This window comes from Acomys russatus, chromosome 4 (assembly GCF_903995435.1).
Source record: "Acomys russatus chromosome 4, mAcoRus1.1, whole genome shotgun sequence".
NCBI lineage: Eukaryota > Metazoa > Chordata > Mammalia > Rodentia > Muridae > Acomys > Acomys russatus.
The window spans coordinates 56,170,748-56,194,771 of record NC_067140.1 but is presented as its reverse complement, the minus strand read 5'-3'; the positions used below and the strand labels follow the sequence as shown (position 1 = coordinate 56,194,771).

The 24,024-nt window shown below is 50.0% G+C and overlaps 1 protein-coding gene across 2 annotated transcripts in view; it reads right to left on the bottom strand.

The window, feature by feature from the left end:
* Nucleotides 1-708: 708 nt before the first annotated feature.
* Mapkbp1 (mitogen-activated protein kinase binding protein 1) overlaps nucleotides 709-24,024 on the bottom strand; it is a 55,058-nt gene continuing 31,742 nt past the window's right edge. Inside the window, exons 3-31 of one of the 2 annotated variants that reach the window (XM_051144427.1) lie at nucleotides 16,673-16,735; nucleotides 16,387-16,444; nucleotides 15,307-15,477; nucleotides 14,530-14,667; nucleotides 14,174-14,356; nucleotides 13,964-13,981; nucleotides 13,487-13,647; nucleotides 12,528-12,717; nucleotides 11,871-12,017; nucleotides 11,479-11,654; nucleotides 10,398-10,489; nucleotides 9,819-9,944; nucleotides 9,433-9,503; nucleotides 9,179-9,300; nucleotides 8,676-8,751; nucleotides 8,473-8,584; nucleotides 8,117-8,180; nucleotides 7,739-7,873; nucleotides 7,406-7,542; nucleotides 7,164-7,219; nucleotides 5,803-6,039; nucleotides 5,220-5,386; nucleotides 4,885-5,030; nucleotides 4,589-4,783; nucleotides 4,349-4,433; nucleotides 3,796-4,079; nucleotides 2,994-3,590; nucleotides 2,495-2,580; nucleotides 709-1,582 (exon numbers count right to left, since the gene is read on the bottom strand). In XM_051144427.1, the coding sequence (XP_051000384.1) occupies nucleotides 1,355-1,582; nucleotides 2,495-2,580; nucleotides 2,994-3,590; nucleotides 3,796-4,079; nucleotides 4,349-4,433; nucleotides 4,589-4,783; nucleotides 4,885-5,030; nucleotides 5,220-5,386; nucleotides 5,803-6,039; nucleotides 7,164-7,219; nucleotides 7,406-7,542; nucleotides 7,739-7,873; nucleotides 8,117-8,180; nucleotides 8,473-8,584; nucleotides 8,676-8,751; nucleotides 9,179-9,300; nucleotides 9,433-9,503; nucleotides 9,819-9,944; nucleotides 10,398-10,489; nucleotides 11,479-11,654; nucleotides 11,871-12,017; nucleotides 12,528-12,717; nucleotides 13,487-13,647; nucleotides 13,964-13,981; nucleotides 14,174-14,356; nucleotides 14,530-14,667; nucleotides 15,307-15,477; nucleotides 16,387-16,444; nucleotides 16,673-16,735 (4,321 nt within the window). In that variant the 3' untranslated portion in view covers nucleotides 709-1,354. The remainder of the gene's footprint in view (nucleotides 1,583-2,494; nucleotides 2,581-2,993; nucleotides 3,591-3,795; nucleotides 4,080-4,348; nucleotides 4,434-4,588; nucleotides 4,784-4,884; nucleotides 5,031-5,219; nucleotides 5,387-5,802; nucleotides 6,040-7,163; nucleotides 7,220-7,405; nucleotides 7,543-7,738; nucleotides 7,874-8,116; nucleotides 8,181-8,472; nucleotides 8,585-8,675; nucleotides 8,752-9,178; nucleotides 9,301-9,432; nucleotides 9,504-9,818; nucleotides 9,945-10,397; nucleotides 10,490-11,478; nucleotides 11,655-11,870; nucleotides 12,018-12,527; nucleotides 12,718-13,486; nucleotides 13,648-13,963; nucleotides 13,982-14,173; nucleotides 14,357-14,529; nucleotides 14,668-15,306; nucleotides 15,478-16,386; nucleotides 16,445-16,672; nucleotides 16,736-24,024) is intronic. The other variant, XM_051144429.1, reaches the window with a different exon arrangement.

Sequence of the window (24,024 nt, the reverse complement as noted above, 5' to 3'; positions counted from 1 at the left end):
AACCCCCATATCCAATATCTCTGGCACCCAGCACTGCCTTTGAAAAAGAGGCTCCTCTGTGAGCCAGGTGTCTCATATGCCATCTCCTGTCGGCCTGGCTGTGGCCACCAAGACCCAAAATATAAGTTTAGTGTGCTCATTCCTTTTCATATTTCTGGATAAGAGTTCTAACTAATCCAGGCTGGTGAAGCTGAGGCAGAATGTGAAGAGCAGGTGCATGCCAGCCGGGCAAGTACTCTAATAGCGAGCACTCAACTGTGTACAGGATTTTGTGAGTGTGTGTGTGGCCAAGGTTCTAGATAGTTGGGCCAGTGCCCTGTAAACCATGAGAGTACTCCCAGCACAGGTTTTTGTTTTTTGTTTTGTTTTGGTTTTGGTTTTTCGAGACAGGGTCTCTCTGTGTAGCCCTGGCTGTACTGGACTCACTTTGTACACCAGGCTGGCCTTGAACTCACAGAGATCCGCCTGTCTCTGCCTCCCAAGTGCTGGGATTAAAGGTGTGCGCCACCACCACCTGGTGCCAACACAGGTTTTTGATTGCGTATTGCCCAGGATGTAGGGAGAAAGTGGCTCTTGGGGCTTCAACAGTCTGCTGGGGACAGGGCTGGAGAAGAAGGAAGCCCGAGGGGCTGAGGAAGTAGCCCAAGCTTTGTGTTTGCCCAGCAGGGGGCTTTACTGTCCTGCAGCAAAATCCCACAACTGGATCCACAAGGGGGGGAGGGGAAAGATGGGGGTAAAGATGCTGGGGCTCTCTTGCAGGGAGAATGGGAGAGGAATGTGGGGCTCAGGTCCTGATACCAACTCAAGTCTTCTAATGGCTGGGGATACCCTGGAGGCCAGGCAGCAATATCTTTCTCAACTGCCAGGAGCTGGGGACAGCCACAGCTGTTGCAGAGTAGAGGTAAAGGTTACAGTTGGCTTTAGGGCACTAAACACCACATTACCTTTCGTCTCTACCCCAGAGTACCCTGTGTATGCTCCACCCCAGGGAGCTAATCCCTGAAGTAACTTCAAATGGCTTCTAAGAAGAGGAGGCCAGCCCTTCCCAATATCCCCAGATGAGGCAGGCTGCCCTCCTACCCCTCACAGCACCAAGATGACATAGACTCAAGATCTGCCTTGCTATAAGCCGCAGGATAGGCTTTAGAGGCAGGAGCCCCAAGGAACTGAGGCAACAGTCAGGGAAATAAGTTAATAAATACAGGGGCCCCATGAGGAGCAGCTGGGAAGGCTGCTTTGCCTCTGAGCACTGATCCCTGCTATCCACTGCGGACACTTTCACAGATTTTCATGAGTGGAAGGAGGGCTACAGTGTGCAGTAGGGAGCATTTTTCTTGGGACAGGCTTCAAGAACTCAGAGTCTGCGCTCCATACGCCGTTCCACAGCTCGAAGCAATAGCTCTGAGTACTGCTCCAACAGGGCCTGAGTTTGCTCAGCCCCCACAGCCCCAGGGCTACCACCTGGGCTGGACAACGCAGCCCCAGCCAGAGCCTCCAGCTCCTGCCTTACTGAAGAGAAGGTGTCTCTCAGGAGACGGGTGATGTGACTTTGCTCTGCTGAAGGTGTCTTACAGCTTGTCACCTGCAACAAGAATACTGGAAGTGAACTGGACGGTAGAGAACGAATATAGAAAAGGGGCCCTACGGGGCCCTAGCCTGCACAGGAGAAGGGATTGCTTAACAGTTCTACACACAAGATCAATTATGATCAGAGTCACTCTGAAGGGGGCCCAGATGAGGATCTATCTGGACTAACAGAACCATCTATTTCTGCTTGACCACTTTTCCCAACAACTCACACAGACTGCACTGTCTTTCAAACATGGCACTGTAAAAATGTTTCCTATATCTAAAGTGCCCAGCCAGACATGGTGGTGCATGCCTTTAATCTCAGCACTTGGAAGAAGCAGGCAGATCTCTGTGAGCTCAAGGCCAGCCTGGTCTACAGAGTGAGTTCTAGGACATCTAGGGCTGCACAAAGAAACCCTATCTCAAAAACAAACAAACAAACAAACAAAGTGCCCAAACCACTTTGGGATATGAAAAAGCATACTATTAATAGTTAAACTGAGACAACAGGCATGAATCCTGGGATTTTCTTATACAGTATGGTATTTAAAGTTATAAGCCTGTTTTGAGCGTTCTAGTTCTTAGCCAGAAATGACCGACAGATCCTGGGGTTGAGAGGACTGGCTTCTGACTCTCTCATCAACTACTCAGAATTTTTTGTTTGTTTTCTGTTTTTCGAGACAGGGTTTCTCTGTGTATCCTTGGCTCTCCCAGACTTGATCTGTAGACCAAGGCCTGCCTCTACCTCTCAAGTGCTGGGATTAAAGGTGTGAGCCACCAGGCCCGGCCTACACTCAAGAGTATTTTGGGGTGTTCCATCCAGTATGTACAAGAACCCTTATTGTTAGCATTCTAAGCGCTCAGCTGTTAAGCACCTGGCACTGCCGCAGGGCTGTCTTCCTAGCAGCTTCTGCTCAGTACTCACCAAGCGGTAGAGGTGTACTGCCTGGCGCACATTCCGCTGGAGCTCTGCCACAAGCTGTTCACACTGTTTCAGGCTCAAGGCCAGTTCTGAAGGACAAACACCAGTGAGGCCCAGCTGCTCGCAGGCATCCCAACTCAGGGCTCTGAGAGCAGGGTTATAATCCCCATCAGCCCACAGTCCCTGCCTCCTGCCCCACTTCTTCCAACACCTTCCCCGACACCACACTGACAAAGTTGAAAGGGAAAAGCCAGCCCTAGCTCTAGCCCCAAGGCCAGCCCCAGCATCCAAAACACACTAAAGGGTTCAGTGGGTCACAGGGAGGTCGTGAAGGGTGGCAGGAGTGCCTCACCATCAGGAGTGTGACTTATGGACCAAGACAGGAGCAGACAGGACAAAAAGTGCCGAAGGCTAAACGCACAGAAATGGGATGGAGCCAGAAAATGGCCAACAGAGACAGAAAAGAGGATGGGACAAGATGAGACCAGGGAGCTGTGCACACCTGAGTCCTGGCTCAGGGCTACCCCTGGCCTGGCGCTTTCCATGGGGTTAGGAGTCTTCTCGGGGGATGGGGGCTGCAAGCTCTCAGGGCCTTGGAGGAGGTTGCTGACCGGCAGTTGCTGGGTACAGGGGTGGTTGGGGCCAGGATGAGCCTGGCACTCTGTCCTAGGTTTAGGAGTGGTACCCTCCCCTAAACAGTCCCGTCTTTCAACCGTAGCATGAGCCTTTCCTAGGCTCACCAGGGAGCCAGATTCTTCTGCTTCACTGTGGACCAGGCCCTTGGTCCCAGGTAAGAGTGTGGTCAGAGTAGGACGGTCAGGGAGTGGCTTGGGGATGTCCAGGACAAGGTGAGCCCGGCTAGGCAGAGCTGACTTGTTGAATGGTGAGATTCGGATTGGTACAGGAGCTTGAGGTTCAGCCGCCAGGTCCGGGTTCTCGCCAACAGAAATGCTCCGACCTAGCTTGGCCATAGAACTGGTGGTGGGGTTCTGGTAGGAGTGGGGCCGAGATGGGTAGCCATCAACTTGTGGCAGAGATCCTAAGCTGCCCTGGATCTCCACCTCCCGGAAGAGCAGTGGACGTGATGAAGGCACCTCATCTGCATCAGAGACAGGTCAGGTGGTGAGGAAGGTATGTCAAATGCTGGGGTTCAGTCCCTAATTGCTACTTTCCCCCCTGTACATGACCACTAAGGGACATGCAGTGGAAAGCATGGTGACGCGCCAGGGCCACACTCTACCCCATCTTCCTCCAGAATGCCCACATTCCCCACTCCCTGGAAGTGAGCCCAACAGGGTCCTCACCCTGGGCTACTAGACAGTGAACAGACTGGGCTTTCTGGAGTCCAGCTAAGGGACGGGTTGCAGCCATTTTCTTGGGGGCCCAGCTGTTGTCCAGGTTGTTACGCCGTCGTGGCAACAGCACAGGAGCCACCTGCTGGGGGCCAGAGCTGCCAGAAGAGGCCTCCATTTCTGGGGGTGCTCCTGGGGGAGTGGCACCACTGCCTTTTAGCTGCTCACCAGATACCTGTGACACCTGGTCAGGTCTTGACAACAGGGCCAAGCTTGAGGAGGATAGGGATGGTTCCCTGCAGGGAGAAAGGAGAGGGTTCAGAAGGCAGCCCAGAGAAGGCTTCAGCATTTTCTTCCCTCTAGGCCGGCCAGGTTCTCTCATGGACAGAGCGGCACCAGGAGAGGACATGCACAAAGCAAGACAGAGTTTGGGTGAGGCCACTTGTTTCAAAACTTAGGAGTACAAAGTACCCTTGTGGAGAGGAGGGAAGAAGGCTACATGCTGTGCCAGGTGCAGAGGGTGCAGAGCACCAGCCAGCAGAGCCATGTGGGGGACGGTCTGTACCTGAGTGGGGAGGCCTGCACTTGCAGCAGGAATCGTGATGAGATGCTCCGAGACTCTGCCCTTTCTAGGACCCGTGCTGGACCCCCTACAAGAGGCACAGAATCATGAGCCGAGTCAGAAATTCAGTTCTTGCTTCCTCTACAAAGAAATCTAAGGGACTGCCTGCCGGGGCTCCCTCTCAGCTAGCATGGCAGGGAGGAGGGCAGACACAGTGACTGAAGGCTGGCCCCCTGACCACACCTGGAGCAGCCCCATTGGCCAGAGTCTCAAAGTGCTGTTTCAGGAACTGTTCCTGATCCGGGGTATGAGGGCTGCCTTCTTGTAGCCCACAGAGGCCAGTGCCTCCTTCTTCTTCCTCTTCTTCATCACCCTCGGCTGGCTCTTCAAGGTCTGAGGAGATGCCATCCACACTTAGGGGCTCTGTGCTCTCAGAGTCTGGATGTGGAGGAGGGGAGAGGCATCACACTGTACCTATCAGTCATAGGTCTACCTCCCCTGGTTCAGCCAATTGTCCCTTCCCCGTGTGGCAGACTTACCTTCAGTGGGGTGCTCAGGGCTGGAAAGCCGGCTGCTGCTGTAATCCACAGAGCACGCACTGTCAGGACTGTGCTTCTCTGAGCCTCTGCTGCCCGGGTGCCCTCTTCCTAGGGATCCCCGGGCTGGAGCCTGCACCTGGAACGCACTGCCAGCAAGGCCAGCAAAGGAAAGGAGACAGTGAGCAGGGTCAGCAGCTCCATTGAAGTCCTTCCCGTGAGCACACTAGAACGCCGTGGCAGGCAGGCCCTGAGTGACTTAGCTGAAAAACCTCAGAGGGAAAGCAAGACTGAGGGTTGCATGGCCCCGTGAGCTCTGGCCAGGGCACAACCCTTGCCTGGTATCCATGATGGGGCTGTCACTGGGTTCCGGGTAGACAATACCATCTTCAATGGGTGCAGGCTCCAAATCTTGGGCAAAGACTCCTTCTTCCTGAGACAACAACTGGATAATGCGGGGGCAGGAACAGGGCTGGGAAGCCTGAAGCCGAGAGGCCTTTTCATTCTGGAAACACATGGAATAAGAGGCGCTTGTGAGGACGACTGTTATGAAAAGAGGGTGTTGAGAGGAGGTAGACATTAGCAAGGGTTTGGTGAATAGGGGTCCAGAGGAAGCGCAACACTCTAGCTTTTGGGACAGGCAGCAGGAGTCCAGGCGAGGCTCCAGCTGGCATTGCAAGCTGCTAGAAGAGCTGTATTGGTACACACTCAACACCAAGAGTCCTCCCCAAACTCCCTTTGCCTCTCGGCCCACCGCAGTCACCATACAGACCAGCTAGCCCTACTACAACTGCACTTCAGAGAACCATGTGACAGGAAGACAGAGAGACATCCATGTCCCCAGGCTTAGGCCTCAGCTATTAGCACAGGCTAGCTGAGGCCTCCTGAAGTCCCTAAAGAAGTGGGAGAAGGCCAGCTCACCTGGCTAGCACATGAGAGTTCAGGGACCTGTGGACCATGCTCCCCAGGACCAGCTGGGGTCACAGCCAGTGAGTCCTGACTGGGGATTCGAGGGCTTGGGGCCAAGGTCTCTAGCTGTCGCAAGTCCAGCATGGAGCGGACACTCAGCTCCACACCTGGCTGAGCCCAGCGCCCTCTTCTTTTGGGTCCTGTGTTCACTACAGGAGCTGGGCCCAGGAACTCCATGGTCTTTTGAGCCTGATGGTTGTAGGTGGAAAAAGAGTAATAATTAGTATCACACATTCAAAAACAAGTATTTATGTATATATATTTTGCGTGAATGGCACTTTCTATGCACTAGCTCATTGTCTTTATAATAGTCTTACAGAAAAGACAGCATGATCACCCCAGGTCCTACACGGGATGGAAACAGAAGCACAGAGAATTTCAGTGACTAGCCCAAGTCCATGTGGGACAGTGAGTGGCCTGCAGGCTAGGCTGGTTCTCGACTGCATATTCTGAGCTGCATTCTAGATCCTCAAAATAGGAATCTCTCTTGATTCCACCTTTACCTTGCATCTTACATAGTCTAGAGCTAGGGCTCTAAATAATCCTATTCTCTGAAGATACCCAGCAGAACCAAGAGTCCGGTCTCAGCTCTAAGGACTAACCAACAATGAAGGACCGAGAACCCTGGCATGGCATGGCCAGAGAGCACCAGGTTCCACGTCACCGCCACCCTGTGGGACTTCCCTGAACACAGTGCTAGGCTGAAAATCCCTCTGTGAGGCACGTGAAAATGTCTATCCCTTTCTGGAACTCTGAAGTAGCCACTTGGCAACAAGTCTTCTTGAAGCCTTTCCTTTCTGTCTGTTCTGAACTAACTTCCTCACTGGGGTCTCCAGAACTATAGATTCGACTTGGTGGACCCTTGGATTTCCTGGCCTTTCGTTGTAATCATGTGACTCACACACCACTGTTTTCTCCTCACCACATGCTACTGGTTGGTTAGTGTTTGGTTTTGTTTAAGCAGAGCAAGGTGGTGCACGCCTTTATTCCCAGCACTCAGAGGCGAAGGCCCTGTGGGTCTCTGTGAGGTCCAGGGCAGGACAGGCAGGGCTGCATAGTGAGACCAAGCTACTCTGGGATGGTATAGTGGAGCTAACCTCACCTGATACAGAAGGAAAGACTGATGCTCCCCTCATCCCTCATCCCAGACCAGGCCAGCTGCTTGACCTCAATGATCAGGCCTTCCTTGGAAACAGGAATAGAGCATGTGGGCAGACCCTATACCCAAAAGCCTCAGGAGGGCACAGAGGGCTCTGCTGCTATTCCCTCACTTGTAATAAGCTTGGAAGCACAGTTCAGGGATGGCAACTTACCTGACTCATCTCCCAGTGAGAGAGGCTTCGGAGCAAGGCTGGACTAGAGCCTGAGGCTAGACAGAAATAGGCTGTCAGAAGGAGTTTCCTAACTACCCACCTCCGGGACCAGCAGCCCACAACACCTCATCCTCTGTGATCACTGCACTGGTCCAGTTTCCTTACCCCATGGCCTAGCTATGGCTTTATCTAGCTTCTCCACCAGCTAACGCCCGTCTGCCTTACACCTGCTCACCACAAACCTGGCTCTTTCTTGGTGCTCTTGCCAAGGATCGGCAGAGCTGGCAGTTCCTCTTCTTCAGTACCCTCATCTTCTCCCTCCTTGTCACTGTCTGAGGAAAGAGCTGGTCCGGGAGGCGGTACCACTGGAGCCTGGTGCCTGAGTCCAAGACAAGAAAGTTCCCAGGGAGAGAAGACTTGGGGTGAAGAAGCCAACAGGATGGGCTTCTGCATGAGAAAGATGATCATGGGAGACATGGAGCTGCTAAATACCAGGTTCTACATGAGGAGGAGCAGGAAGACCGCAGCACATCATGTGGACAACAATGAGCAGAGCCCATCTCTGGCCCACTTACTGTTTGGGTCCAGAGGCCCTTTGGGGAGAGGTTGGTCCTTGCTGCTTGCCCCCTCGCTGGCGCTGGCGCAACTCGGCTAGGCGCTGCCTCATGCTGATGGTCATCTCAGAGCTCAGGCGCCAGACAAATATGCAGCTACAGTGGGGCACAGCATTGGGTGAGGGGCAGGGAAGGACGCTGGCAGTAGCAACACTACTCGTCCCTACATCCCATGAATTGGCAAGGTGGCCCGAGCCACTCTCCACTGCCAGGTCAGGCCCAACCAAGAAATGTCCCGATTCAGACCCACTTCCCAGTGACATCATAAGAGAAAGTGAGAGGAAGGACAGGGTGGCACAGGGAAGACTCTGCCTCTCAGGGAAATTGGCTTCTGCTCACCTGTCTCCTGACACAGAGATGAGATGTTTGCAATCATTACTAAATTTCATGCCAGTGACAATCTCTGTAAAAAGTAAAGAACATTATGAACTGCCATAATGGCCTAACCAAATTCTTGTCTGTTCTAGCAGTGGAGATGGGCATTGGCTGAAGGGGAGGGCCAGGTTCTATCCACACTTAGGGACTCTGTGCTCTAAGAGTCTGGGTGCGGGGAAGGGAAGGGGGCCACAGGCCTCCTACCCTTGCTTCAGTTGACTGACCCCTCCCAGGGTAGATGGTCAGAAGTCGTGGGGTGGCAACAGGGAAGGGAAGGGAAGAAGCAGAATTGTGAATGGGGAGGTGGGTGCTACACTCACCTGAGTGACCAAACATAGTGGCCACACACTCGCCTGAGGAGAAGTCAAAAATGGAGAGATTCTTATCAGAACAGCTGGTGGCAATGTAGATCCCTGAGGGGTCTGTCTGCACCTGGGAACACATACCATGGTAAGAGTAGGGAAGTGCCGCTCCCTCTATCCCCAGCCACCAGGCTCTGTGCTTGTCCCACTGGGGCCCTTACCTTAATGAGAGTGCCATCTTCACCCTGTGACCCTTTGAACAGCTTTTTCTGCTTCCCACTGCTGATGTTAAAGATCCTGCAAAGCAAGGCACTTGCTCACAGCAGGTATGAGGGCTGAAGCACACCTGGTACAAGCACTGGTCTCACTCCCCATTTGTTTTGGGAGACCCCTCTCCACACCTGAGGCCCACTCTCTCAGGTGAGGCAAAGTGTTTTGCTGCCTCAGAGAGGTTCAAAAGACTGAACAAAAAGGCAGGTGTGGGGACTGAGTGGCATGAAGGCACGTCTGAGAAGTGGAGGCTAGCAGATGGCTGAGGGTAAAGGCACTTGCTGCTGGCCTGACAACTAAGTTTGCTCTCCAGGACCCAGGGCAGGGTAAGAAGAGAACCGCCACTCCTGAAAATAGTCTCCTGACCACCACATACTACCGTGGCACAGGCACATCCCTTCCTCCCAAAATAAACAAATCAAAACTGAATTTTTAAAGAGAAGGGAATGCCCACCGAATATTTCGGTCTTGGCAGCCGATAGCTGTGTACTTCCAGCTGGGCTCCACATCCATGTCATAAAGGGTTGTCTTCCGTACCACGTGGTGCGTTCGTGTAAACTGTACTCCTTCTCCAGACTGCAGCAGGGAACACACGGGCAGACCACACCCAAAAGCATCACCAGGTCACAGAGCTCACTTTGTCTCCCTTCTTGTTACCTGAAATCCCACTCCCACTCCTGCCCTGTCAGGGACACCCAGTGCCCTTACCTTCTGTGCAGTTCGGAAGTAAATGCTCTTGTCTGCACCACAGCTGATCATGCGCACTTGCCCATCACTGGCTATAGGAGACAGACACCTGGCTGCTTCCACCATATGAAGGCAGCCTTTCTCCTGCCTTCTCTTATTTTCCCCAATCAAATTACTCTACATGGTGGACCAACCAATTAAAACAGAATGAATCCCACTAAACCTATGTCTCCATCCTCACCCCAACTTCTAGCTCAGGGTCCCCTAGACTGAAGTCTATATTCTACCTGTCTTCCCACCTAGCATGACTCCCAGGTGCTGCCCAGTACTTCCTGGCAGACCCTTCTCATAGCAGCGCAGCTTGTGGTAGGTGGAGGGATGGATAGCCTCAATTGCCCAGTCCCCACCTGCAAATTTGACAGCAGTGATGGAGGATGAATGCTCGTCCAGTGTCTGCTGTAGACTATACTCCCGCCCAGCATCCAGCACATGGATCAGACGGTCCCGGCTTGCTGACGCCAGCAGCTTCAAACCTGGAGTTGGAAGAACCCCATTAGCTCACATGAGCCGGCCCTTATCGATGAGCAACAAAGAGCAAGTGGACAGAGTTTCACATCCCTAAATCTACATGAGTCACCAAACAGGGACAGAGCTCTTCTTAAAATCCTGCAAAGACAGGGGGCTGGAGAGATGGCTCAGTGGTTAGGGGCACTGTCTGCTCTTCCAGAGGTCCTGAGCTCAGTTCCTAGCACCCACATGGTGACTCACAACCATCTATACTTTGATCTGATGCCCTCCTTCAGGCAGCAGGTGTACATGCAGATAGAGCACTCGTAGACATAAAAATAAGTAAATAAATATTTTTTGAATGTTGCAAAGACCAAATGCTCTGAATGATTACAGGACCCAATACTATCAGAAGCTAAGACAGGTGTAAGGTGGCACTGGTGGGGAAGAAGGGGCCCTGGGCCACACTTAGACCTTACCTGTGTCTGGCTTAGAGTACTCCAGGCACAAAATCTCAGAGTCATGGGCCTCCACCTTCAGCATCTCATTCAGGGACTGTAGCTCATGTACCCTACAAAGATGAGAAGCCACTGCCAAGCTGCAAGAGGAGAAACCCCCTTCTTCTGCTACATCCTCTCCCCATCTTTAAAAAAAACACTTTTAAGTTTAAATAAAAATGTCAAATACTACAGGTGTTCTCTATTTCTCTTGCCCAGTTATTTTTGCTGTTGTGTTGTTTGTTTGTTTTTCATAACAGGGTTTCTCTGTATGTCCCCTGGCTGTCTAGAACTCACTCAGTAGACCTGGCTGGCCCCCAACTCAAGAGATCTGCTGCCTCTGCCTCCTGAGAGTGCACCACCACGTCTGGCCCCATGCCCTGTTCTTAATTAAAATGTATAACAACAGTACATTATCAGAGCCAGGATATTTATATACTATTAACTAAATATCTTATTCATAAGTCATCATTTTTTTCTGGTGTTTTTGTTTTGTTTTGTTTTGGGTTTGGGTTTTGGTTTTTCAAAGGCAGGGTTTTTCTATATAGTCTTGGCTGTCCTGGACTTGACTTATAGACCAGGCTGGCCTTGAACTCACAGAGATCACACCTGCCTTGATCCAGGATCTTAAAGAGTCCAAATGGCATTCAACTATCACTCCTCTTTAGTTTCCTGTAGTCTGTAAGGTTTCCATCCTTTACCTTTCATGGCCTTGACACTTTTGAGGAGCACTGACAATTACTCTGCTGTATGTACCTCATTTGAGTCTCTCAGGAATGAACTGAGTTATATGCATTTTTAAAAAGCAAGAACAGCACAGAAACCATATTATGTCCTTCCTAGAACACTGTATCATGGGCTTCCTCAGAACGATGCATGGCTGCTCACTGCACCAGTTTTTCACGAGTTCTCTACTGTAAGCTCATTCTTTCCATTTTAGGGAATGAATACTTTGTTTCTGAGGTCTTGGGGGAGACAACCCCTCCTAAACACTGTCCTTGAGGATCCAACTACCCCAGCCACCATCGGAGGCAGTCAGCACCTACCCCAGAACTGACATTACCTAAGCGTTCCCATGCGGTCTCCGGAAGCCAGGTGTTGTCCATTGGGACTGATGCACACAGAGCGGATGCCTGCTCGGGGGTCTGTCAGGGACCCGTCAGCTTTGTCTCCTCCAGGTAGCTCAGTGTCCAACAGAGCCTGAGTGTTCCCATCCACATAAATGATCTTAATGAGATCCTGTGGGAAAGAAAGGAGAGAAGAGATGGGGAGGGCCGCCCGAGCAGGGTGGCTGCAAGCACAGAGGAATGCTGGGGAATCAACCCTTGGCCCAGAGAGCCCAGCCAAATACAAGCTGAGTGATCAAGACTGGGGAGCCAGCTTCTGAAAACAAGGTCAAAATCTATAGGCATGGGGCACTAAGTATGAAATGGGAGGCTCAAGCTTCTGGCTCACATTGCTGAGGATGTTTCGGTGCAGGGTAGAGCCATGTACCCCAGAGCTCTCTGTGTTCCACAGGCGGATGGTGTTGTCTGAGGAGCAGGTAATAAAGGAACTGGGGGGAAGACAGGCCTGATTACTGTCCTTTACCTCAGGGTAGACCTAGAGGGACAGAGGGAAAGAATTAGACTTCCATTTCGGAGGCTTTGTCTATTCAAGGAGATGGAAAAGGGAATGAAATCCAAGACAGAATGCTAACTTAGCCAGATGCCTGACATATAGTAAGGAAGCAAAACATTACTGTTCCATATACACATAACGAGAAAAAAGCCCACGAACCCAACACCTCCATAACATCTCAATCACGCCTTTTCTTTTCATTGTTAGAACAACTGCAAGAATTGGATACATCACTTTGCAGGTAACGAATCAGAGGCTTGGACAGGTTTAGTAACTAATCCAAAGCCCTGAGCCCAGGAGAGGCAAATCTCAGGCTGGGCAGAGGCACACAAAGCAGCAGCCTGAGATGCATAGGCACTCACATTCAGGCTCAAGCCTCAGAGTCCGTGACAGGGAAGCACTGAAACCAGGGAGGCAGGAACCTAAGGCTGTACTTGGTGGTCTCTACTTTCTACCCTCACAATGGTATTCCAGCAAGCCCTTCCCACGTACCTCCACACTCCAGACACAGGAAGAATGATACAGAGCTGAGTACACCTTGCCCACTTTCTTGGGGTCCCTCACATCCCAAACATAGATGCTGTGGTCGTTGTACACACAAGATAGCCACTGATTAGTTGGATCAAATGTCAAAGCGATGGTGTCTGGGTACCTGGCATTGGCCCCTCCAGAGAAGAGGCGACTGTGGGAGAGAGGACAGAGAGCTATAACGAGGGAAGGATGGGGCACAGGACACTGTCTCCAGTCCTGCAGATTAGGAAGTAGATCTAAGAAGACAAAGCAGGTATCCTGGAGATACCATCCAGGAGCTGACCCAGCACTAGCTGCTGATCAGAGTGGTTTCCAGAGGAACACTGACAAACTCATAGACCAGCAATACCAGACAAGGCAATCCTGTGGTCACAATGGGCACAGTGAAACCTAGATGGTTCTATAAGCATTTTTGCACAGAGATCAAAACAAGACTATCATACCAACCACAAAGGGGTTGGGGATATAGACCAATGGTAGAGGACTTGTCTAACAAGCAAGGCCCTGGATGTGATCTCCAGCACCTCAAAATCATCATCATCATCACCACCATCATCATCTACTGAGGGCCAAACATCACCCTTTCCCTCTAGCATGATTGGTGGCTGTGTATTTACACAGCACACTTTATCCTTCCTGTGCTTAAAGCACTTCAAGATGTCCAGTTGTAAAAGTGCCCCCATTTCCTTACATCATCCAACCAGAGTTAATGACAGTTCTTGCCAGCCTTCGCTAATTGAGATGCTCCATGGACCTCCATGGTATTCAATCCCCTTGGTTCTGACAAGTACCAAGAAACGCAGATTTCTTTGTCTACAAAGGTGCTCCAGGTGATCTTTAAGCATCGCTACATTCTTTATTCTGTTCCCTGAAGTACTGACTGAAGCTCTGACTGGAACAGTTGGCCCCACGTAGCTTACCTGGCCTCTGTGATACTGGCGATGTCTGTTCCCAGAGCATGGGGTCTGGGTAGGGTACTGAGGAAGTGCAGGTTGGAGGGATTGAACAGGCGCACAGTGCCATCAGCACAGCCACAGAAGATGTATTCTTGGCTTACAGAGATGCAGTGGGCCACAGTGGTCTGTGGGCAGAGCAGCTCAGGTCAGGAAAGGACAGCTTCCTAGTCAGCCTTACTTAATTCTTCCCAAGCCCTCGGCAGCAATCACTTGTAAAAGGAGAACCAGGCCAAGGTAGGGGCAGTCCCTCAGTTGTCATCTGAAGATGCCCTCCCTCCAGCAGTATGTGGCCAGAGGGCCTATAGCCCTGCACAGTTGTGAGGTGGGGGTGGAAATAGGGGGACCCTTTTAGCATCAGAGGACCAAGATGGTAAGGCAGGGAAATCCCAGCAAGGAGAAAGAAACAGTCTGAGGAAGAGAAGAAGGCCTAGGAGCACTTACTGTGAAGCTGTCTGTGTTCTGAACAGAAGAGGAAAGCAGGGGAGAGAGATGAGAAAGAGCAAGAGTAGGCAGTTATAGAGGTCCCTGGGTCTTCTCCTGGAGTCCCCTTTGGCATGCACTGAGGCCCAGCCCTGGGTCTGGAGTCCCAAGGCCAGTTAGCCCCTGATTTGAGACAAGGCCAGACCCTATCCTGGAGCCAGAGTTACTTACTCTTAGCTCCACCCATTTGTCCAGAAGCCTCCGATCGCTGAACTCGCACAGCAGCCCGGATGAGGTGATACAGAAAGTGCTATCAGCCTTTTTCCCTCGGCCACAGGCCACGTCGGTGAACAGGTTGTTCCGCAGCTCCCCCAGCAGCCCTGAGCGGCCCAGCAGGGGCACAGTGGCATTCACCTGTGGAGACACACAGCGATATCCATCTAGCCCTCGAAGTGAGGTGCTCAGGAGGAGTGGGCAAGCACAAGCTCTCGCTCTCTGAGACTCCTCAGCCCATGCAGAAGCTGTGACTGTTGAGCACGCCAAGGGCAGCTAGCTGGGGCAGTGTCCAGGGTAGGCCTGGTCCTCACCTTCGAGGTCTTACTGTCATCGAGGTACCAGAATTTGATGTGCCGGTTGCCTGCAGTCACAAAGTAGCGACAGTCTTCAGAAAAGGACACTGCTGTCACCCGACTAGACACTTTGTTGGAGGCCACCACAGTGTTTTTCTGGAGGGAAAGTCAAAGGAATAATCAAAGTCTGGTCCTGTGGGGATAAGAAGGGCTCTGAGAATGGAGAAGAACTAGCAATAATTTCTACTTGAAAAAACAAAAATAAAATAAAACTTCCTTTCTAGTATTTACTGGTCAGAAAACAAAACAAAACAAACAAACAAAAAAGACAAGCAAATCTTTTTCTAAAGGAATTAAAAGGTTTAATTCCTCAGGTATACAAGAAGCCCTTCTGCCAACACCCTTGCCACCCAGTTACTATTTTCTTTTTCTTTCTTTTCTTTTTTTCTTTCTTTCTTTCTTTTTTTTTTTTGTTGTTTTGTTTTGTTTTTTGTTGTTGTTGTTGTTTTTGGAGACAGGGTTTCTCTGTGTAGCCTTGGCTGTCCTGGACTTGCTTTGCAGACCAGTCTGGCCTCGAACTCACAGACATTTGCTTGCCTCTGCCTCCCCGAATGTTGGGATTACAGGTGTGCTCCACCACGCCCAGCCTAGTTACTATTTTCTACTTCAAATACATTTTAAGAATCAGATGGAAATCAGTGAAGCAAACTAAGTTGCTCAGGTCATCAGATTCCCAACTCTCCACTGACACCCAAACCCCTATGAGGACTCCAAGGCAGTCCTCAGCCCACTCACCTTCCAGGCCCACACGTTGACAATCATGTCATGCTGGTAACCCACAGAGACAATGTACTTGGCACTGGGGGAGAAAGCCACACAAGCCACGCCATATTTATGCTCTTGTAGCTCCGCCACCTGACTCCGTTCAGCCACATCCCAAACTCGCACGGCAGGCATGTGCCCACTCTGAAGGGAAGCAGGAATGTGAGTGAGAAGTGCGGAAAGCAGTCATGTGTCCTCAGTCTTTCACCTCCCCCAGCTTTAAGCAGTTTCCCCAATGGGTCCCTGCTCAGCAGGAAGGGGCAAGACAAAGACAAAGAAGAGGCACAACAAGATGTGGGGACCCCAGTGATTATCTGGGTGAGGCTAGCCCTTGCCTCTGTGTTTGCTCAAAGCTCCTGGAATGAGTCTAGTAAACAGCCAGGCCTACTACAAATGACCATCTACCCTAGGCTGTGTTCCTGGTGTGCCCAGCAGGGGGCATCTGGAGATAAGGAATATTTTAGGGTGGTGCTTTTCAAAATGTGCCCTTGACCACCTCACGTTGTTAGAAGCTGTGGGGGAAAGGAGGAGGCAAGAGCTTGAGGATGTAAAGGCAGCTGACACTAAGCTTGATGACCTGAGTGAGATCTCCATGTCCCCTCCCCCACATAATAATAATACATGAATTAATAATTAATATTTTTTGTTTTGTTTTGCCTTTAAAAGAGCTATCTGAGGCAGAGGTAGGCGGATCTGTGTGAGTTTGAGGCCAGCCTAGTCTACAAAGAGAGTTCAGGACAGCCAGGGCTACACAGAGAAACACCGTCTCAAACACCACCACCACCACCCCCCCCCCAAAAAAAAGAGCTATCTGGGAAGCCCCAGGTTATACAATCAGACAACTGCAGAGCAGGAGCCCAGCTTTGAGCACTTTGAAAAGCCCTCCCAGGGGGTCTGATCACACTAAAGCTTAAGAGCTATTTAAGACACAGCAGAAACCAGGATATCAGTCCAAGAAGCCAAAGTGACAGCCCCTAACTAGACACAGGAATGTGGCTTTTTGTTGAGGGCAGGGTACCCATTAGCCACAGTGTTGTCCTGTTCCTCACTCACCTCTCCAGTGACCAAGTACTTGCCATCAGGAGAGAAGGCAAGGGCAGTAATGGTTTTCCTATAAGAGACAGAACAGGCCTGGTTGGACCTCACAGACTATGCCCCCCACCCCCACCACCTCCCTTCCTCCATCCTTCCTACACAGTTTCCAAAGGCAGGACCAACAAACTCAAGAGTACACATGGTACTTCCCCATCTGGTCTCAGGGCCAAACCACGTCCCAAACCCCAAAAGCCTCAGACCCTGGCCAAGGCCTCTCACAGCCCCTAAAGCTAGGTCCACATACCTGGAGCTGTTGAGGATGTGGTGCTGTTTGTGTTTCCGGGGACTGAACAGCACAACCACACACCTGAGGAGAGGAGTGAGATGTTAGCCTTAGCTCCTAAGCATAGCTCCCTCAAGAGCCACCTGAGACTTCTGTCATCCAGCAGAGGGAATAGGTAAACCAAGCTCAGTTTCCACCGCTGTCTCCACCCAAAAGGCCTACCTCAGCAGCCTCAGGTAGTCAATGGGCTGCAGGGAAATCTATTCACCTCTCATCACACCCACAGGACAGCAGAGACAGAGGCCTTCCCACAGCCTCCCTCCCAATACAAGATGGAAGAATAAATGCGACTTGATCAGCTCAGACCTCAGCTTGCAACCAGTTCTCGAGCTCAGAGCCTCATGCCTTACTCAGGTTATAGATGGGATACCTCCACCTACTGAGCAGGAAGAGTGTGGGAGCCATGCACGCGGCTACAACTGCAAAGAGGCCTGATAGGCTGGATGTGGAGGGAGCAGAGGGAGCTTGGGAGGCCTTGGGAATGACTTAAGAATGCTACAGAGCTTGCAGCTAAGCCAAAGGATCCCTGGCTTCAGGGACTAAGCAGGGTGTTTTGACCAGTAGAGCAAAAACAAGTAGAGAGTTTTCCCCTCAGTTGACAAAAAAAGAGTTGGGACAACCTTTACCCCCAGGAGACAAGGCTTCCAGATGGGATCAGATACAGATGACTGTCTGGAGCAGCTCTGGGAGGGAAGCTGGATGGCAGGACTCAGCAGCAAAGTCAGAGGCCAGAGATAAAGGGCCAGCATTCCCAGCAGGCTCCTGGATGGTGAGCAGGCCCTAGCCGCTGTCCGGCTGTCTAATCTCTTAGCTTTGGAACAGCAGACAAGAGCAAGCCTGGAGGCTGCTGCACCAAAGAGTAGGAGGAGGAACGAGCAGACAGACCGTGGTGGGGAACGAAGTGGACAAGCACAACGGTCACAAGCACTTACCATCTCAGGCTCAATGAACTAACCCAATATATAGCGAGCCCACACAGTCCCCAGAGCACTGCGCCTCTGATGGGACCAGACACCAGGACTTGCAGCTGACCAAGAGATCTCAAGTCTTGAGACTCATCGCTACTGATTGGCTCCCACCAGCTCTTCCTCAACTGTTTTCTTTCTCTTACCCTCATCCTCACTCTTCCCTGTTCCCTTTCCCCTATGTCTTTCTTTTTCACTTCTTACATCAGTTCTAACTTCCCAAGACTTCTCTTAAAATACTATGATCAAGAGGGTCTTAAGTATGACAAAAGCCATGTTTAGGGACACACCTGTCATACCAGCATTTGGCAGGCTGAAGAATCAAGTTTTAATTTTTCAAATGTGCACTATGCAATATATTGAGTTCAAAGTAAGATCGGACTGCAAAGTAAACCCTTGCCCTAAAAATCTAAAATGACAAAACCAAGGGCTCTGGAAAGTTTGTACCTGTATCACTTCTGAACAGATATATGAAAATATGTCAGTTATAATTCAAACACTATTCAGTGTGTGCAAGATAATATCCTCCAGGCCTGCTGCCATCGACTTAGAAGTGTTCTGTGGCTGCTGTTCTCTGAACCCTCTTCTAATTTGCACTGTGAAGAGCCCTCTACATACAGCTCAGCTCTAGCAAAAGCAGCTGGTCTGACAGGTAACGGGCTACTAGCTTTCTGACTAGGAACAGATGACCACGGGGTAAAGGGCTTCCACTCTGAGATCGAACTCCTCTAACTGCCCCGGCGACACAGTGGAGCTAACCACATTCCAAATGCACAACGAGGCTCTGCCTGAGTGTTCCCGTAAGCCATCACCTAAGCAGCAGGGGCCCAATAGGGCAGTGACCAGACTGCTTCAAACACCACAACCTGGTGTGGTGGCTCACATGCCAAGGCAGGGGAATCCAAGTTCAGTCATCCTCAGCTACATGGTGGGTTTGAGATCAGCCTAAGCTGTATAAGATCCTGTTAAAAACAAAACAACAAAACCTTTCTAGTCACTATGTACAAATTCAAGTCTTCATGGAATACAATTTCTTTTATTTCCTCTATCTCCTAAATTCATGCTCTGAGTAAAAAGAGGAAAGAGAGCAACAGTGTGTGTGTCTGTGTGTGTGTAGTGTTGTGTCTCTCTGTGTATGTATAGTGGGTGTCTACGTATGTGTTGTGTGTGTGTGGTATGTGTGCCTGTGTGTGTGCGTGTGTGATGTATGTGTGTGTGTATGTGACTCTCTGTGTGTATCTGTGTGTGTGTGTGTGTCTGTGTGTGTGTATGTGTACGTGTGTGTGGTATGTGTGCGTGCGTGCGTGTGTGTGTGTGTGTGTGTGTGTGTGTGTGTGTGTGTGTGTGGTATGTGTGCCTATGTCTGTGTGTGTGTGTGTGTGTGTATGTGTACGTGTGTGTCCACAATGCAAGCAGAAAGATGACTGGCTATGGGCAGATGAGAACCCCCACCCACTTCTTCCCCTTGCATCATATAACACAGGAAAGTTTCTGGCATGGCAGGGATGGAAACACACAGAGCAAACAGCCTTTACACTTTTTACTCAGATTTATTCAGATTAGACACTAACCCCTCAGAACTAGGTGTTGTGCTGCATGCCTTTAATCCCAGCACTCAGGAAGCAAAGGCAAGCAGATCACTCTGAGTTCAAGGCCAACCTGGTCTACAAATTGAGTCCAGGACAGCCAAGGCTACACAGAGAAACCCTGTCTTGAAAAACAAAAACAAACAAAAAAACTAACCCCTCAGGGAGAAAGAATGAGCAACTACGTATTTATTTCCCCATGGAAGAGCTGTGCCCATGGATTAGATACATCCAGCTCACTTAAGTCCTGCAAAGTAAACACAAAGAGCCTCTTTGGTCTACTCCTCTTTGGTCTGCTTACTAAACCTGTAGTAGGCGACTCAGTTAGCTAGGGAGAGGAGGGTGGGGCACAGCTGGCATCAGTCACTTCCAGTGTCCTGGCCCAGGAGGGTAAGCCCTTGCAGCAATACTCACTGAAATCACCAACATACATCTGTTGGGCTGGGCTGGCCTAACAGGCTGACTCCTGTAACTTAGAACTTGAGGGTGCAGAGCGATGGCTCATGCTTACAGAGAGGGGAAAGCCTCAGTCCCTTAGGGCCTCAGTTCAAGAGAGTTATACTGTGGAACACTAGTGCCAGGAAGGGCCAAGCCCTTGGCAATCTCAACCCTGTACAGGCCCGAGCTTGCTTCATTCTCACAGGAGCTATCTCCTGCCACTCTGCAGAGGCAAAGGCAAATGAACACTAGGACAAGCCCTGAGTGGAACAGCACAGGAAACCAGAAGGGCCACATGGAGGTACACTAAAAGTCCTTCATGCATAACTCAAATGCCACCCTCTAATCCTATTATTAAATCTCACTCCCCACATTCTTTATTGCACTTTACCACCACTGCTTACTCTTTCTCCAAAGCATGTAGCAAATTATAATCTTCTGCATAATTTACTTTGTGAGGAGTGCCTATCACTGCATTTTCAACTCAGTAAACATGTCATTTTGTGTTTTGTTTACTGTTAAATCCCAAGCCCCAGGGACAGGCACTCAGTATTTTTGGAAGGCATAAATAAAGCTTTAAGTCATTAATAAACCAGGCATGATAGTACATGCCTAGAATCCTAGCACTCAGAAGGTGGAGGCAGGAGGATCAGAAGTTTAAGGGCTACATAGTGAATTTAAGGCCAGTGTGGAATACATGAGAGCTGGAGGAAAAAAGGGAGAAATGAAGGAAGAAGAAAAGAAAAACAAGCTTTAATCACTAGCTGCAAGACCCCCAAACTCTGCTGAAAATCCTGTCAAGACCTATGACCCAGAGCTGCAGGGGCAGGCTCACGGTTCTCCTATGATCCAGCCATGACTCACACTCAGTGATGCCCAAGAGCAACAGGGCAAGAGTGATAGAAAGATGAAGACCGCTGTGGTCAGACAGACCCATCTGTTAATATACTGTATGGTCCTGATGTTTTTTCTTACTTTTTTTTTTTTTTTTTTTTTTTTTTTTTGGTTTTTCGAGACAAGGTCTCTCTGTGTAGCCTTGGCTGTCCTAGACTCACTTTGTAGACCAGGCTGGCCTTGAACTCACAGCGATCGCCTGCCTCTGCCTCCCAAGTGCTGGGATTAAAGGCGTGCGCCACCACCGCCCGGCTGTTTCTTACTTTAAAAAATCTCAGTCTCTTCATATCATCTGCCTCACAGAACCTCTGTGCACACACCGAGCAGCATGGTATTTACCGTGGCCTTTATTGTCACCTTCACTGTCTTTAAAATAACGGTCTTGGCATGTCTACAAGTTTCCAAAATAATTTAACGGAGGAGGGCAGACCACCCTGAATGTGAGTGGCATGAAACCATGGGCTGAGGGCCTCAATCAATAAAAAGGAGAGAGGAAGCTGAGCCTCAGTGTCATCTCTCTCTGATGCAATGTGCTCGGCTGCCTCACCTGCCGCCATGACTTCCCTGACACCATGGGCTATAGCTTCAAACTGTGACTCAAAATAAGCTTCCTTCTTTGAACTGCCTTTGTCAGCTACTCTGTCACATCAACAAGAATAGCTGTCGTAGTCACTGTTCTATCGCTGTGAAGAGACATTGTGACCAAGGCAACCCTTATAAAATAAAGCATTTCCTTGGGGCTGGCTTACAGTTTCAGAGGCTTAGTTCATTATCGTCATGGTGGGGAACATAGCACTGGGGAAGTGGTTGGGAGCTACATCCTGATCCACAGGCAGAGAGAGACTGGGCCTCAAAGCCCACCCCTCATGGCACACTTTCTCCAACAAGGCCACACCTTCTAACCCTTTCAAACAGTTCCACTCTCTGGTACTAGATGCGCCTATGGGAGCCATTCTTTTTTTTTTTTTTTTTTTTTCTTCATACAGTAATCTGCCCACATGTGTGCCTGCCCACCACAAGGCACCGGGTCTCATTACAGGTGGTTGTAAGCCACCATGTGGTTGTTGGGAATTGAACTTGGGACCTTCGGAAGAGCAGATGGTGCTCTTAAACCTCTGAGCCATCTCTCCAGCCCATGGAAGCCATTCTTATTCAAAGCACTACAGTAGCTCATTCAGCAAACTGTGACCAGGGTTGCCATGATGGAACTCCGATAGCTCGTGAGGCCTGTGGTCTGCCTGAGGAACAGGAAGAATACATAGAGCTGGAGGCTAGAGATGCCTAGGGAGCTGTAAGCAGAGCTTATTAGAGCAGTCTGGTGGAGTTTGGAAGATCAAAATGCTGAGAGCAATATGGCAGTTGTGGCCTGGCTCATGAGGCTTCAAGGGGAGCGAGGACTGCCCAGGAACTGGGCTAGAGGCTGTTGGGCTGCATTCTGGCAAAGGATCAAGCTTCCTTTTGCCCGAATTCTAAGAACTAGTCCTTCAGAGAAATTTCAAGACATGCTATATTCAGGCTGTTTCATATTCACTTTGGCCCAGGTCTGCAGTGAGAGAGAAAAACAAGCAAGGCAGGAAGGTATGGAAAATGCATGGTTTGGCAAAGAAAGAAGCCTGAGAGAGTTTAAAGTTGTGGATGCAGAAAAAGCAGCCAAAATGGTACCAGACTGTCCTGCTGTGCATGGAACACTAGCAAAGGTACCCTCACTCACTCAAGGTCCAGACTGTAAGTGCAAACAATGGCCATCTGGAGAAACGTTTTCCCAGGCTGAGCCTCTAAGGCACACAGCGGATACTGCAGCTGTGGTGGGAGGTTTGGGCAAGCTTATCTCACACTAGCAGCAGAACCTGGCAGCATGGTCCCTATGGTGCTAGATTTGTAGACATGAAAAAAAAGACACAGAGGTGAGTGGGTCATAGAAGCTTTCACCAAGGTTCCAGAAAGCCACTAAGGCAAGCAATGTGTGGCAGAGCTGGGGTTCCTGCAAAGAGAGGCCTCTGTATGAAGCTGGGAAAATAAGGCCTAAGCTCCAATCAGTAGCCTAGGATATAGGGGATGCCAAGGCTAAACTATATCCACCAAAAATAGTAGCAGATATAGAGGAAAGGTGGCCCAACAGAGAGTGTATGTGCACCTCAGGCAGCAGAGCTCAAGAGATGAACCTGCTCAAGCAACTCCACCAGGAAACCCACATGCTGGACCTAACTGCAGTGTTTGGTGTCTGCTCTCATAGCGTTGGTCCTTGCTGTGGGGTCTATACTTTCTCTGCTCCCATTCTTCCCTTCTGCAATACAATAGGAACATTTATCCTGTGCCATTTTATATTGAAAGTGTGAAAATTGGCTTTATTTTAAAGGGGCTCATAGTTAAGAGACTGCCTCAAAGCTGGGTGTGGTGGAGCACACTTTTTTTTTAAGGATTTATTTATTTATTATGTATACGGATCTCATTATAAATGGTTGTGAGCCAATATGTGGTTGCTGGGAATTGAACTCATGACCTTTGGAAGAGCAATCAGTACCCTTAACCTTTGAGCAATCTCTCCAGCCTGGAGCACACTTTTAATCCCAGCACTCAGGGAGGCAGAGGTAGATGGATCTCTGTGAGTCCAAGGACAGCCTGGTCTACAAAGTGAGTCCAGGACAGCCAAGGCTACACAGAGAAACCCTGTCTTGAAAAACCCAAGGGTGGAGTGGGGGGGGGCAGGGCAGAAAGAGAGAGACAGAGACAGAGAAAGGGAAGGAGGGAGGGAAGGAGAGAAGGAGGGAAGGAGAGAGAGGAGAAAGAGGAGAGAGAGAGGCCTCAATGCTAACAATGGATTTTGGATTTCTGAGGAGTATTAAAACTGTTAAAGACTGGGATGTTTGGAGATGGACTAAGTGTATTTTTGAAGCCTGAGATTAAAATGAGATCTGAGGTGTCATGTGGAATGCTGCTATTTAAAATGAGTTGTTTGAGTGATAAGATGACAATAGATTGAGCTGTGATGTTTTATCTTGTCAACTTGACGGGTTTAGAATCACCATGGCAACAGGTAATTAATGCCTTTTAGAGTATCTATGGGGGTGCTTCCAGAAAGAGTTAATAAAGGGGAGGAAGCCTACTCTGAATGTCAGTGGCCCCACTTCATAGGCCCTGAACTAAAGGGAGAAGACAAGCTCCTGCCAGCACTCATCTCTGTGTATCCAGCTGCAGACACAATGTGTCCCGCCACCTCATACCCCTGTCACCTTATGAACTGTACCCTCAAATATGAGCCAACACAGATGCTGAAGTTGCTTTGTCGGGCATTTTATTTTAGCAATAACAAAGCAACTTATACAATGTTCTTGGCAATCTTCTTGAAGGGTAACTAGGAAAAGACTACCCAGGAGGTTAGCTTTGCATAGCATTCCACACAACGCTTTCTACAAACCAGTGAGCTGCCAGT